This window comes from Betta splendens, chromosome 15 (genome assembly GCF_900634795.4).
Source record: "Betta splendens chromosome 15, fBetSpl5.4, whole genome shotgun sequence".
In the NCBI taxonomy this organism is placed as follows: domain Eukaryota; kingdom Metazoa; phylum Chordata; class Actinopteri; order Anabantiformes; family Osphronemidae; genus Betta; species Betta splendens.
In genome coordinates, this window is record NC_040895.2 from 15,918,835 (window position 1) to 15,930,925 (window position 12,091).

General features: G+C 46.0%; 1 protein-coding gene and 1 long non-coding RNA gene across 6 annotated transcripts in view; both read left to right on the forward strand.

Moving 5' to 3' along the window:
- anapc1 (anaphase promoting complex subunit 1) overlaps positions 1-2,249 on the forward strand; it is a 30,488-nt gene extending 28,239 nt beyond the window's left edge. For all 4 annotated transcript variants that reach the window (XM_041067528.2, XM_041067527.2, XM_029127127.2 and 1 more), the window contains exons 51-53: positions 137-326; positions 904-1,035; positions 1,614-2,249. In XM_041067528.2, the coding sequence (XP_040923462.1) occupies positions 137-326; positions 904-1,035; positions 1,614-1,756 (465 nt within the window). In that variant the 3' untranslated portion in view covers positions 1,757-2,249. The remainder of the gene's footprint in view (positions 1-136; positions 327-903; positions 1,036-1,613) is intronic.
- Positions 2,250-5,915: 3,666 nt separating this feature from the next.
- LOC114870740 (uncharacterized) overlaps positions 5,916-12,091 on the forward strand; it is a 41,328-nt gene continuing 35,152 nt past the window's right edge. The window contains exons 1-2 of one of the 2 annotated variants that reach the window (XR_005898701.2): positions 5,916-6,168; positions 8,326-8,450. This is a non-coding gene — a long non-coding RNA (uncharacterized LOC114870740). The remainder of the gene's footprint in view (positions 6,169-8,325; positions 8,451-12,091) is intronic. The other variant, XR_003788417.3, reaches the window with a different exon arrangement.

The following is a 12,091-nucleotide window of genomic DNA, read 5'->3' on the forward strand; positions in this document are numbered from 1 at the left end:
CTATGAATTACTAGGGAACTGACCGGTCTTGGCTTTCACACTGGGTTATTCCAATAAATGCAGTATATTTTCATTCTTTAGTGTAGTCCTTCTGTTTTTGCATGATAAAGTTCCAATCAAACGTAACCCCTCTCAGGCAGTGGGCGCTCTGCGTCGGGGCGACATGCTGCAGACCTTCCCTCTGGTGCAGCTGCGCCTGGTGGCGGACCTGTGGGACAGCAGGGTGCTGCAGGGTCCTGCCAAGCGCCACATTGCCCTGCTCACCTCAGAGCTTCTGCCGGTCATGAAGAACATGGTGGATGCTGCGTTGGACGCGTGGCTTAAAGGTAGGAACAGCGAGGATGCTGTGGTGGCTGGATGCAGGGGTGTGGTCGGGCAGGTAGTGCTTTAGTAATTATATAACCTGGCAGCAGTTTAAGTCATTTATCAAATATCACATTCTAACCTGTTTTAATTAAATACTGGTTAGTTCAAGGTAGAATCCTTAACCAAAGTGAAACTGACAGTAGAAGCACTCATTGTTTGAGAAATATATCAGAACGAACCTCAACTAGAGTTTGTTCATGACGACTGGAACATGCTGGATGTGTCTCAGCTTGCTCTCAGGGTGTAGCATGCTAATGTCATGGTCTGGAACTTAAAGTGCTCATGAATGCACTGAAGCAAACACACATTCCACAGCTGCCTAATGCACACGAAGAGGCGTGGGAAACAGGTGAGGTAGTTTGATGAGACCGTAGCTGACAGATGTTTCAGCAGCAACCAGCCTGACCTAAGTCATCAGGAATGCTGCTGCTCCCTGGAAGTCAGCGATGAATAAAATGTGTCTCGATTAGCTTAAGGTCAGGGTCCATGAACATGTTTGAATGGCACACAGACTTCTACTTTCATTTTCTCCACCAGACAACAGCTCAGTGTTGAGGCACTACATGAGGAGCGAGGCCCTGTGTAAGGACGCCCCGTGCACCATGTTGGCCTGCTTCCTGGTGTACCGCTCCATCCCCTGCCTCAGGAATTCACACACACAACTGGAGGGTAAGATAAGCACACGCTGATAAGCACAGGCTCACTCCTGTATTTGCATTAAACACACGGCACAAACTGATCGTGTTGGTTATGAATTAAACCCGCCTTCATTTTTGCTGATATGATATAATAAATACCATGACAATATGAAAGTAATTAAAGCCATAGCTTCAGTTTTGGCACTGGCTTCATGGAGTGTCTGGTGAAATCTCCTTTTGAGCTTTCACACGAACTGCAAACACTTCTGGGAAAAAGATACTGAATTTGCTCTCCCACACGGTTTCAGTCGAATAACTGTTTGAAGCTGAACTGGTTCAACACATTTCACAAAGATTCTGCCCATTAAATGAACTCTGCACCCAATGGCGAAGTCAGAAGTATCTTTTACTCCTTTTTGTTTTATTTTAAATGGCGTACGTACTAATTAACTAAGGAGTAGTTTAGTCCTTCCTCCGCATCTACGTCCTCTAATCAAGCAACATAATTGCCTGTAGCAACCAAATTACATCCTATTCATATGTAACAATGCAAATAGCATGAACACATTCTAGTCTGTTTCGCTTGTAATAAGTCCTCTCTCCTTGCAGGCAGCAGCTCACTCGGCGTTTTGTTGTCGCGTAGCAGTCAGCTGGGCATCCCTATTAGAGACCTGCTGAGGCTGGTGCCCGTCCTGACAGGCTCTGCAGCCGGACCCCAGACGCTGCCGGCCTTTCCTGCTCACGCATTTTGACTCTAAGCAGCTTAAAACAGGTCAGACTGGATGGTAACCTGTTCACAGACCTGCCTCCTGCTGCAAGCAAAGGGTGGGACACGGGACTGCTTCTCACCTGCAGGGACAAATGATCATATACATAACCCACTGTAAGGAGTCCTTTATCTTGGCCACAGCACAGACAGCATGGCTGCTCTTCTTCTGAGGAAGGAAACTTTGCGTCTTTTTCAACGACTAGAAAATAGAACAACAAATATTCAAGTTTTCTATTTAAAACAAATATTTGTATTATTTTTTTGTATTTCACAGCGTGAACAACATTCAGTCTGCAGCAATGATGCAGCACATGTGCCATGTCTAGAATGGGAACCGTTTAATAACAGTGTTCAGTGCAAAGTGAACACAGTCATGTCTAGTCTTGATACCTGTGTAGATTCTGCTGAGTTCAGGCTGCTGCAGTTTGAGGAAAGACTGAAGCAGAGCTATTAAACTAAAAGAACAATTACCTGCACACTTCTTGAACACTGTGGTTTATTCTGTGCCATGTTATGTTTCCAGTGTGTAGATAAGAACACACATAGTAATGTGCATGTCCTGGGTTCTTATTTTAGACTTGTATTAGCCGAGTCTCTGCTCACTTAAACAAAAACCTGTGCAGTTTCTGTTTATCTTGATTGGTTAGCACAGCCTCTGCACAGCTTTGTCCATCATGCCTTTTTCATTTAACACAGATCTTATTGTTGTGGCAGGGATGCAACCAGCGTTGCATCCCTGTGGTCAAGTTGAAGGTCTTTTGAAGTGAGCCGAGGATCAAAACGGGTTGTGGGTTTGTCTGGGGTGGTTCCCCACATGAAAGAAATCCCCTGATCTTCCAGTGGTATTTCTGTAGAAAGACAATGTCGTACACAGAAAAGGGCTAAATTTACTTCTCCTATTCATTTAGTGGGAAAATGCTGGCTATCGGAAAGACGTGTTTATTGGTCATTGGGTTGAAAGTCAAAGACCAATTGGTTTATAGGTAAAACCAAGGATAGGGTACAGTACACTGTAAAGTACAGTTGTAGTTCATGAAGTTATACTATATAACTGCTAATGACCACAGAGTCAGGGTGTTTCCTGCTGCACATTTGCAGAGTAATGTTACGCTTGTTGGATTTTCTCACACATTAGTGTGAATGTTTTGTGTAGTCAACAACGTTAAGACCCAGGGCCTGTGGGGTTTTCCTACTGACACAGCACAAAAGCCTGTTGGTGGAAAACCAAAATCAAACCAGATTTTTATTTGGTTTTAATTCTTGTTGCAACAATTACTTCATGAGGACAATATCAGTCAAATAACAGATGCCAGACATCACAGAAACCCTATAAGAGTTACTACAGTTACTACTTTTCTGTCCATGGACTTTGGTTTCCCAACAGAGTATGAAAACCCCAGTAGTCGGCGTGTGGAAGCATTCAGTGTGTCTTCAGCTCAGCGTCTCCGCATTTTAGCCAACCACTCTGAGAACATTCCATTGAAAATAGAAAACATTCCAACAAACAAGTGATCCACACCCTGCTCTGAGCTACAGCGCACACAGCGGCTCCTCACACAGTCTACATGGTGCAATCGTTGGCTTTTGTTTGCAAAGAGATTCAACAGTTTTCTGAGGACGCATATGCAGACGGAGTAAACATGAACTCTCTTAGTGTTTCTATCATGGCAGATGTGGAAAAGTGCAGTATAATGACAAGCTGCAAGTCTGCTCCGAGGCTGATCCCACTGGTCAGGGTGGATACAACACAGGATTTGAAGCATCTGTTAATCTCTGCATCGGCTGATCCACCCTCTTGTACTTCCTGCATAACAAACTAGTACACAAAGGCTATTCCCTACAGCTTAGCCTTGAAAATTCCCAAAGCGACAAGTAAACATGAATTTTACGTCACTTGGATGACGCATGTGAATCGTTAATTCCCACCGAGAACATGGACGACATGAATCTACCCAAGCAACTGACCAATCGGAGTATAAAGAAAGTACAGTAGTCATTTCAATTTAAGATGTGAGCAGTTTCTCCTTCAGGATTTGTGCCAACTGCAAACGTACGTGATGATTACAGTTGCAACTGTGAAAACTTTGCACCAACAGTGGATCCCATGACTGCTTGCGTGCAGTGGGATAACAAAGCACTGCATTTATCAGCTCAACATTTCCTCCTGTACAGTCAATGCTGATCTCCAAGCTACAAATAATGCAATAGTAATGAGCTGTTTCCAGACAAGGTCACCATAACAACTGATGATAAGAGCCCATGTTTTCTGTTTGCTCCTCCACCTCCTAAGAAAAGCTTTAAAATAAAACCATAAATACATTTACATGCAGCACAAACTAAATATGGAAGCGAGGTTGATCAGATTAGGCCTGAATCTCCCGGCCACCTTTATTGACTTCTCATTGTGTCAACATGTCACCTGTTTGACTGGGTGTCCAATGTCGCTTTGCCTTTGGTTTCCTCGCCTGATAAAGTGTGCGTCTCTCTGGAGACACGTGCTGTTTCAGTCACCATGTCTTCATAAACATTCCAGGGAAAGGTCACATGACACGAACCAGTAAACAGCCAATCCAGGGCCAACAGGAAGTGCCACAGCCCACGAGCGTCTTCGCAATAATCAAAGTCTGATGTCTTTTACGGCCATGGTGTCGCCACCGGGGAACATTTCAAACACTGAGCTGTATCACAGCTGTGGTGCTGTCAGTAAATGGCCTAATACTTGGAGAGGAAGGAGCTATTGTAGATCTCATGCATGCAAGGTGTTGTTGCATGCGTGTATAAAGGTGACTGAGTGCCTGCGTCAGGTACACACGCCGTGTTTACACTAATCTGGTCCTTTTAATGGGTTAAATAGAGATAATTGAAAAGCACTGATAATATACACTGGGACAATAATCCAGGTTTTCCTCCGAATCAGTCAAATCAATAGGACTGGACACATGGAAGAGTTCTAGTGCTCATGTAAGTAAATGTGAATGAGTTTTGAATCCAGAAGAATGTAAGATTGTGTAATATTGTGGCATTCGTGTTTTGTCCTAGACTGCTCAGAGGCTGGTGTTGGGAAACACACAACCTTGACTGAGTCCAGTGTTTGACTGTCTGTCTGGACTGAGCCTGTGGGAAAAAGAGTGAAGGCTCCAGGAAAAAACCCTGTCGTGTTTGTTTCCACAATAATCCCGTCTTAAGAGCGTCGCAGTGAACACGCCCTGAGCCCTGTGGCTTTTCTCGTGTCTTAACGTTGCACACAAGGACGCACAAATGTGCATTTGTTTTGTTTTAACCTTTGCCTACACAGTCAAATGACTCTGGTCTGACAGGAGGCGCCCGGTGCAGACACACCCTAACTGAAGACCACCAAAGAGACACAGCGCGGAGGGGTGACACAGATAAAAGGCCAGTTTACGCTCATACTGGATCACTGCCATGTTCCAGTCCACGGCAACACACACAAATCATTCTCACTGGTGTGATGAAGGATATTATGGGATGTTTCACAGCAGCGTTTTTGTAGAAAGTGGGCAGTTTCTCTCGCTCACCGTATCTTAAAACCCAACAAATCCATCACTTCAGTGCGCAATGAAAAAGAGATACTGACAAAGGATGACGCTCCCAAACACTCAATAATTGTTCCCCTCTCTCGACTTCTGAGCAAGGCATTAGAAGGTAAATGAAACAAGCTACAGGGAAGTCACCCTAACCTTCTGCACAACTTCTGCTTTTTCTGTGTGTGTTCATGAATAAGGGCCGAATTTCCCTGTCACTTAATGCACAACGGCTTTCATATATTTGCATAATGTGCAGTATTAATATGATGATGTCATATTGTTGTGTTTGTTAGACTCAGGACTGTACAGAATTCTCCTTTTAGGTAAAAAGACACACACACACACACACACACTAGGATTTAAATGTGAGTAACAATGAAAGAGAATCATGTGCTGAGGTCACAGGAGCCTCTACCTTCCAACCATTCTTTGTAAATGAGTCAAGGCGTAAAAAATGCCCAGGATTCCAATTACGCCTCCGCGCGTAATGGAGTTTTAACTGGTAAAAACAGAGAAGTCCATTCATGAGTGCGCGCTGTCCCGGTGCAGAGGGACGGACCGGTGGGTGTGACCTAAAGTGCAAATATGTACGAGCGCGAGGCTCAGGCGCGTCAGTGTGAATGGTGGCGCCGTCGCGAGCGGACCCGGGGCCGAGATGAGGCAGCGCGACCCGCACCAGAGCACATGCGCTCACGGCGACTACACTCGGCCGCGTGAAAGTTTGAAAGTGAAACAGTGTGTGTCACGTCACGTTGGTGCAGATGCGCGCCTCGTAAAAGTTGGCAGAGCTTAAAAAGAAAAAACAGAGAAAAGCGCGTGCAAACTGTTCACCTGGCGACAGTGATGCGGGGTAAGTCTGGCACTTTTCTTTCATGCATTAAAGGCATAAACTCAGATAAGTCATGGACGTAACAGCTGTGCTTCCTTCAAAGTCCAAATGAGGAAGCAGTTTAAACTTTGATGCAACTCGTTCACCGAGCTGACGTTTGTGCAACGTTGCAGCAATGTTTCAAAACGCTTTTTTGCGGAGCACTTAACGCGGCGTTACTGTTAATTGCGAAAAGGGGAAAAAGGGGTTTTAGGGCCGCGCAACGCTCGCGCATGAGTAAAGGGCGGTTTGCGCAAAGATAAAAGGAAGTATGCGGTGTCAGTGAGAGATAGTAAACCGGTCTTCCTCTTCCTTTTGTATTTTTTAAAAGTTATTGAATGACTTGACCTGAGATGGCTGGCGCTGTCTCGGTTGCGCCGTGTCCGCAGTCCACTCTGCGTCAGAAGCGCACCAGTGAAGCGCTCCACCTGGGTTTTATTATTATAAGCCCGCAAGAAGAATGCGCGCGTCTCGTGAGAACTTCACGGGCCTTTTTTAGTCTGATAGTCTGATCCGTATCAGCGTGTGAAGTATGATTGGAGCGTCACCTCCTGGAAAGAATCTTACCAGAATGGCGTGGGCGTAAATAACTTACTGAAGACGAATTCATTCCGCTACTGGGACGAAATAGATGCCGCGTTCACGTGCTTTCGGAAGTAATAAATCACAAAACAAGTCAACTTCAGATTAAAGCAAATGCAGATGTTTGGCTTTCAATAATATGTCTCTCCCGGAACCAATAAAACAACCTCCCAGAGCAAGTATATTGCATTTATATTTCATTCGCTGTCTCTTCCTTTTTGCCTTAACTTTGATATTTCCAACATTTGCAAGAATGTCTTAACTGACTCTGCAGTGAGCACATCTTTCCTCCTTTGGGTGGTTGAGCGCCTGCCATCACCTCGTATGCCCTCAGTTTGGACTCATTAAAAGTAGTGACTTGTATTTACTGTGTAGTGTGTGTCTGTGTGTCGGTACGTTTCATAATGAGTGAGATGGGATTTCCCTGTCCCTATTTCCTTCATTCATGTGGCTGGAGACTGAGAAGTACAGAGCTGTCAACCCGGAAACTAGCGTGTGTGTGTGTGTGTGTGTGTGTGTGTGTGTGTGTGTGTGTGTGTGTGTGTGTGTGTGTGTGTGTGTGTGTGTGTGTGTGTGTGTGTGTGTGTGTGTGTGTGTGTGTGTGTGTGTGTGTGTGTGTGTGTGTGTGTGTGTGTGTGTGTGTGTGTGTGTGTGTGTGTGTGTGTGCGTGCGTGCGTGCGTGCGTGCGTGCGTGTGTGTGTGCTGAGCAGGTGTGTGTAAGAGTTTATTTAGACAATGTTATTTAAGCAGGCTTTTTCTTTGAGGTCATCTAATGTTTTCCCTGTATGTGTTTGTCCTTGTGCTCTTAAGTCACCAGCGCTGTCGTTTCCTCATTCTGCTTCCTAGTGACCTCAGCAGCACAGGCTTTCTCTCGGCACTTGCACCATTTTGCATCCCCAGGAGGAAGCTAAACGACGAGATGATCTGTAGATCAGTTGAAAAGCTTTAAGTCACCTGCAATGCAGCTTCACAGTCCTTCAGCTCATTTAACTTTGTTTATATGCCATACAATAATATCTTCATGCCTTTCTTTTGTGCGTTTCTCTGGCAATAGCCCATAGGAATGAATCAACTATAACATACTTCATTGCTCTGATCACATTAGCAGATGCCTCTCTCATGCAGCCAACTATGTGTTGTGAGCTGGTTAACATGGAAATGAAGTCAAATCGGGACCCGGCTGATTATAGGTTGCTGCGTTTGCAATGCTTCCGTATAGACAAATGAGAGGACATGTCCACGGGGGGCGTTGCTATAGAGACACAGACACAAATGCGTACAGCCTCAAAAGTGCAGGGTTCATGTGAAGTTCAGCCTCATCTAGTGGGGTCTGTTCAGGTGGGATTTGGGCTTCATTCAAATGGTTAATGGAAATTAAAAAAAAAAAAGTTCTCACAAGCTCACGGCTGAGCGAGCGGCTGCTAACCAGGCCCGGTGGAAGGTTTCACTGACACTCGAGTCTGCACCAGTACCGTAGCTCTACTTGCTGCAGAGGAGCCGATGCAAACCACAGATCGCTCATTGAAATGAAAGTGAACCTTGTTTCTATTTGTGCAGTGACAGAAGCAACTGAGTGGGCAGCTTTTACATCACACGCTGCTGAATTTAGCTCCAGTCATCTCGCTGTGACATCCGACATCCCTGCTGCCTCCCGCTGAGCCCCGGTCCTCGTTATTGGCCAGGTGAGAAACGATAGCGATACTCGCTCTCAACACTGAACTGCTGAATATCAGCGGGTGAGTCCGACTGCTGGCGATCACGCTGACGCCAGGTTATTGGCGCCATTCAAGAGCATCGGCGCGTCGCCCTCATTTTCATAGTCTCACTTTGACTAATCGAGCAGCGCGTCCCTCTGTGGGTTCTCCTCTAAATGAACGCTTTTGTGAACCACAGGGGATGAAGTCACAGATGCCGAAGTGGTTTTCAAGCCGTGGATTTTCCCTCAGCGGCCGCTTCGTTTCACTTCAAGCTGTAGTAGTTTCAGCTGGGCCTTTTAGGAGCTCCCAGTGGCCTTTAGGGACCAGTCTGGCATTTTGGTGTGGAGGTCTATTGTATCTGTCTTTACAAATTAATAACTGTCACACATCATAATCTTTTACCTGCAGTGGCTCGTAAACACATTAATTCACCAAATGTAGCAGAAGCCTTATTTTAAAGTTACGATTTTTATCTGTGTTGGGTCTCCAGCATCTCCTCCGAGCTGCTGCCGCTGCATCGACACTGGACACGTGTCGCCCATGATGCAGTGGCAGCAGCACTTCCCCTTCCACCACCACGAGGCCTTTAGCCTCACATAAAAGCCCCGTCAGGCGAGGACGGGCCTTATCCCCAACATCTCAACACATTTGCAAGAAACAGGATCCTTGTTCTGGGGTTAAAAAGTGAAAACCACAAAATTTGATTTAGGAACTTTTGGTTACGTGGGGCCTTGTGTGTAGGAGGTGTCTGTCTACAGTGTGGTCTTTGTGTATAGGAGGTTGAACGGCACCTTTGAGTGGATTGTCTGACTGTATTAGTAGTGTAGGCCTCAGTGACAGCTTATCATTCTAGCATCTCCTATTATCACACTGTTTTGGCGTAGTAGCATCTAAATGAGTGGTTTACTGACTCTGTGCCCAGGACTGGTTCTGAGTTAACGGTTGATAAAAAGCCCAATGAGATGCTGTTTCCGTTGGAGTCTGACTGAAGCTGCGACGGAGCTGTGTAATATTGAACGCCAAACGCTGCGCAGCAGAAATGACTGGGCCTCGTGCAGAGCCGTCGTACAGGAGCCGGTGGAGAGACCGACAGGAACTGAGCTCTCTCGCTTTTAGTCCAGCCAGAGAGCGCACGGTGACATCACTCTCATACCCCGAGCAGCGCTCCGGCTGTGTCTGTTGAAACAAGAGCCTCTGTTCTGCGCAGTCACACCTAGATGGGGGCAGGTTTTATTAGGTGACCACACTGGTTTACAGTTAGGGCTCACGGCTTCCAGGAAGATGCTGCCACAGGGTGCAGCCAGGATGATGGAGGACGTGTGACAGTTGTGATGAGGGGGGGGGGCGGTCTCAGTACCTGCAGTTTAATAGGCAGCTAACGTTTGCACCGCACACTACTACTGTGGGGTTTTTAGTCAGACCTACTGGTTTCCAGTAAAGACCTGCACCCAGTGGCTTCACAGCAGAGGAAGTGGTGGTGGCATAGTCTGAAACTGTATTCAGAAGAAAAAAAAAGTTCACGCATCATTTGCTTATCTTTAGGTGCACTAGGGTAAATGCTGCACATATTTGCTTTTAATTTCATTGAGCTGTTGCTACAGCGACTTCCTGTCGACGTGCAGAGTGGAGAAAGGGGTTAATTGTTAAAGTCGCAGCGCGCTACAATGAAGGTTGAGGTTTCTGCTCGTAACAAAATGATTCATTCTGAGAAAACACACGGAATATTTATTACAGACAAAAAACAAACGTCTTAGACGTCTGTCAGGAAATTATTCAGGGTGAAAATAGACTTGAAAAGAAAAAATCTTGTATCGCACTGATTAACATTCATTACAGTAGATTTTACTTTACAGTTTTACTCATAACGTAACTTGCATTATGTTATGTTGCCCCTTAGTGGGAAAACACAGGCATTGCATCAAGTTTAGGTCTCCATGTAGAGTGTTGGCATTAAATGAGACTTATTTACCACATAATCCAACATTTTTCACATACAAATACATTTAAAAGAATAAATAACTTTGGACTCAAGCAGCATAAAAGTGTTGTGGTGGGAACTAGACTCTGTCTTGATCCTCACATCCTCTACCTCCACCTGCTGTTTGACTATGAAAGTTGTGGCAGCTCTGAAATCATCATCGTCAATGAAAACAGCTTCAGTAAATGGTAAATTATATGTATGTGTGTTTGTGTGTGTGCATATATTATAAAATAATTTACTTTAATATTTTCTTGTGATTGCGCATAGTTGTGTACAGTACAGAGCGAGTGGATGTGTACAGGACGGACGGCAGGCTCAGTCCCTGAGATCCCACTTTTTGGAAGGAAGTTATGAATTTTCATTGCTATATTAATGGTTAAATGGTTCAAATTGGATCAATTATTCACCAGAACAGAAACAAAGAGACCTGATTATCTGCCAGAAGGGGGCGGTGTTTTCCACATCTCCCCATCAGCTGCGCCTGCAGTGGTCCGTGTTGCCCTGCACCACCAGCATCAGTGGATCCTTTAACCGCTGTCATTTCCCAGGGCAGACCTCAGAGGGGGGGGGGTTATTGACGGGCGCCGGCCGGCCGTATTGACCCGCGTGCCTTCAGACAGGAGCTGAGGGAGCAGTGGGAAGCAGTCAGCTTTGGGTTCACACCGATCAGCAGCCTGGTGAAGGCAGACACAGCTGTGGCAACGCATGAGGCTAATTCAGTTCTTCTATTGATTGAGCTGCAGTTTGACAGTGTGAGAGGTGAGAGGGACGGAGGAGCAGCGGGTTGCGTTCAATGCATCAGCCGGCGCCTGTAGAGCAAAAGCAAAGATGAGCTCAAAAGTCAAAAAACAGCCCTAAATGTATGTATGGGCCCTTTTGTTTCAGATTTATCCCTGTGGGGCCTTTTAGTGATCTGTAATTTGCTTGAAGCTTTTATTTGTCTGACATAAGGAAAACAAAGCTAAATGACAGTGAGTGAAGCCGCCTGGACTTCATCCTCCTCCAGCGTCAGCGGTCGCTGGCGACGTGGCGCTTGGCTTTTATTTCCGTTCCTCTTCCACACAGACATCAAGCAGTCTGTACACGGCTCCTTTTGTGAAAGTCTGACTTCACAGAAAAGCTCAGAGGAAACGTGACAGTTTCCAGCGGGCGCAGCTGAGACGCCTCCAGCTTTTCCCTGCGCTTTAATACAAACATGAAGGTGACATTAGTCTCGTTGTCTTCAATCATCTCATTGGCCTGGTTTGTGTCATTGTGCTCTTACACTCCACCATCTCGCTCAGCCCTTAATGATGGCAGGTCCATGCACTCATCCAATGGGACCACACACACACACACACACACACACACACACACACACACACACACACACACACACACACACACACACACACAGGGAGATCCTCTGCTTCTAAGTGAGAAGCGCTTCGCTCGCCTGACGCCCCCTCCCTTCCTCCTTCTCTGTCCTCCGTCCTCCGAGAGTCTCAGCAGGCTAATCCCAAACACAATAGGGTCCCACTGTAGGAGCTGGAAACTAATAGTGTTTTGACTCGGGAGGAGGTGAGTCAGATCCTCTTTAGTCTGACTCACGGCTGAGACCCAGACTGGGCTGGATGAAGGACAAAGCAGCGCTCTGTGAATGTGA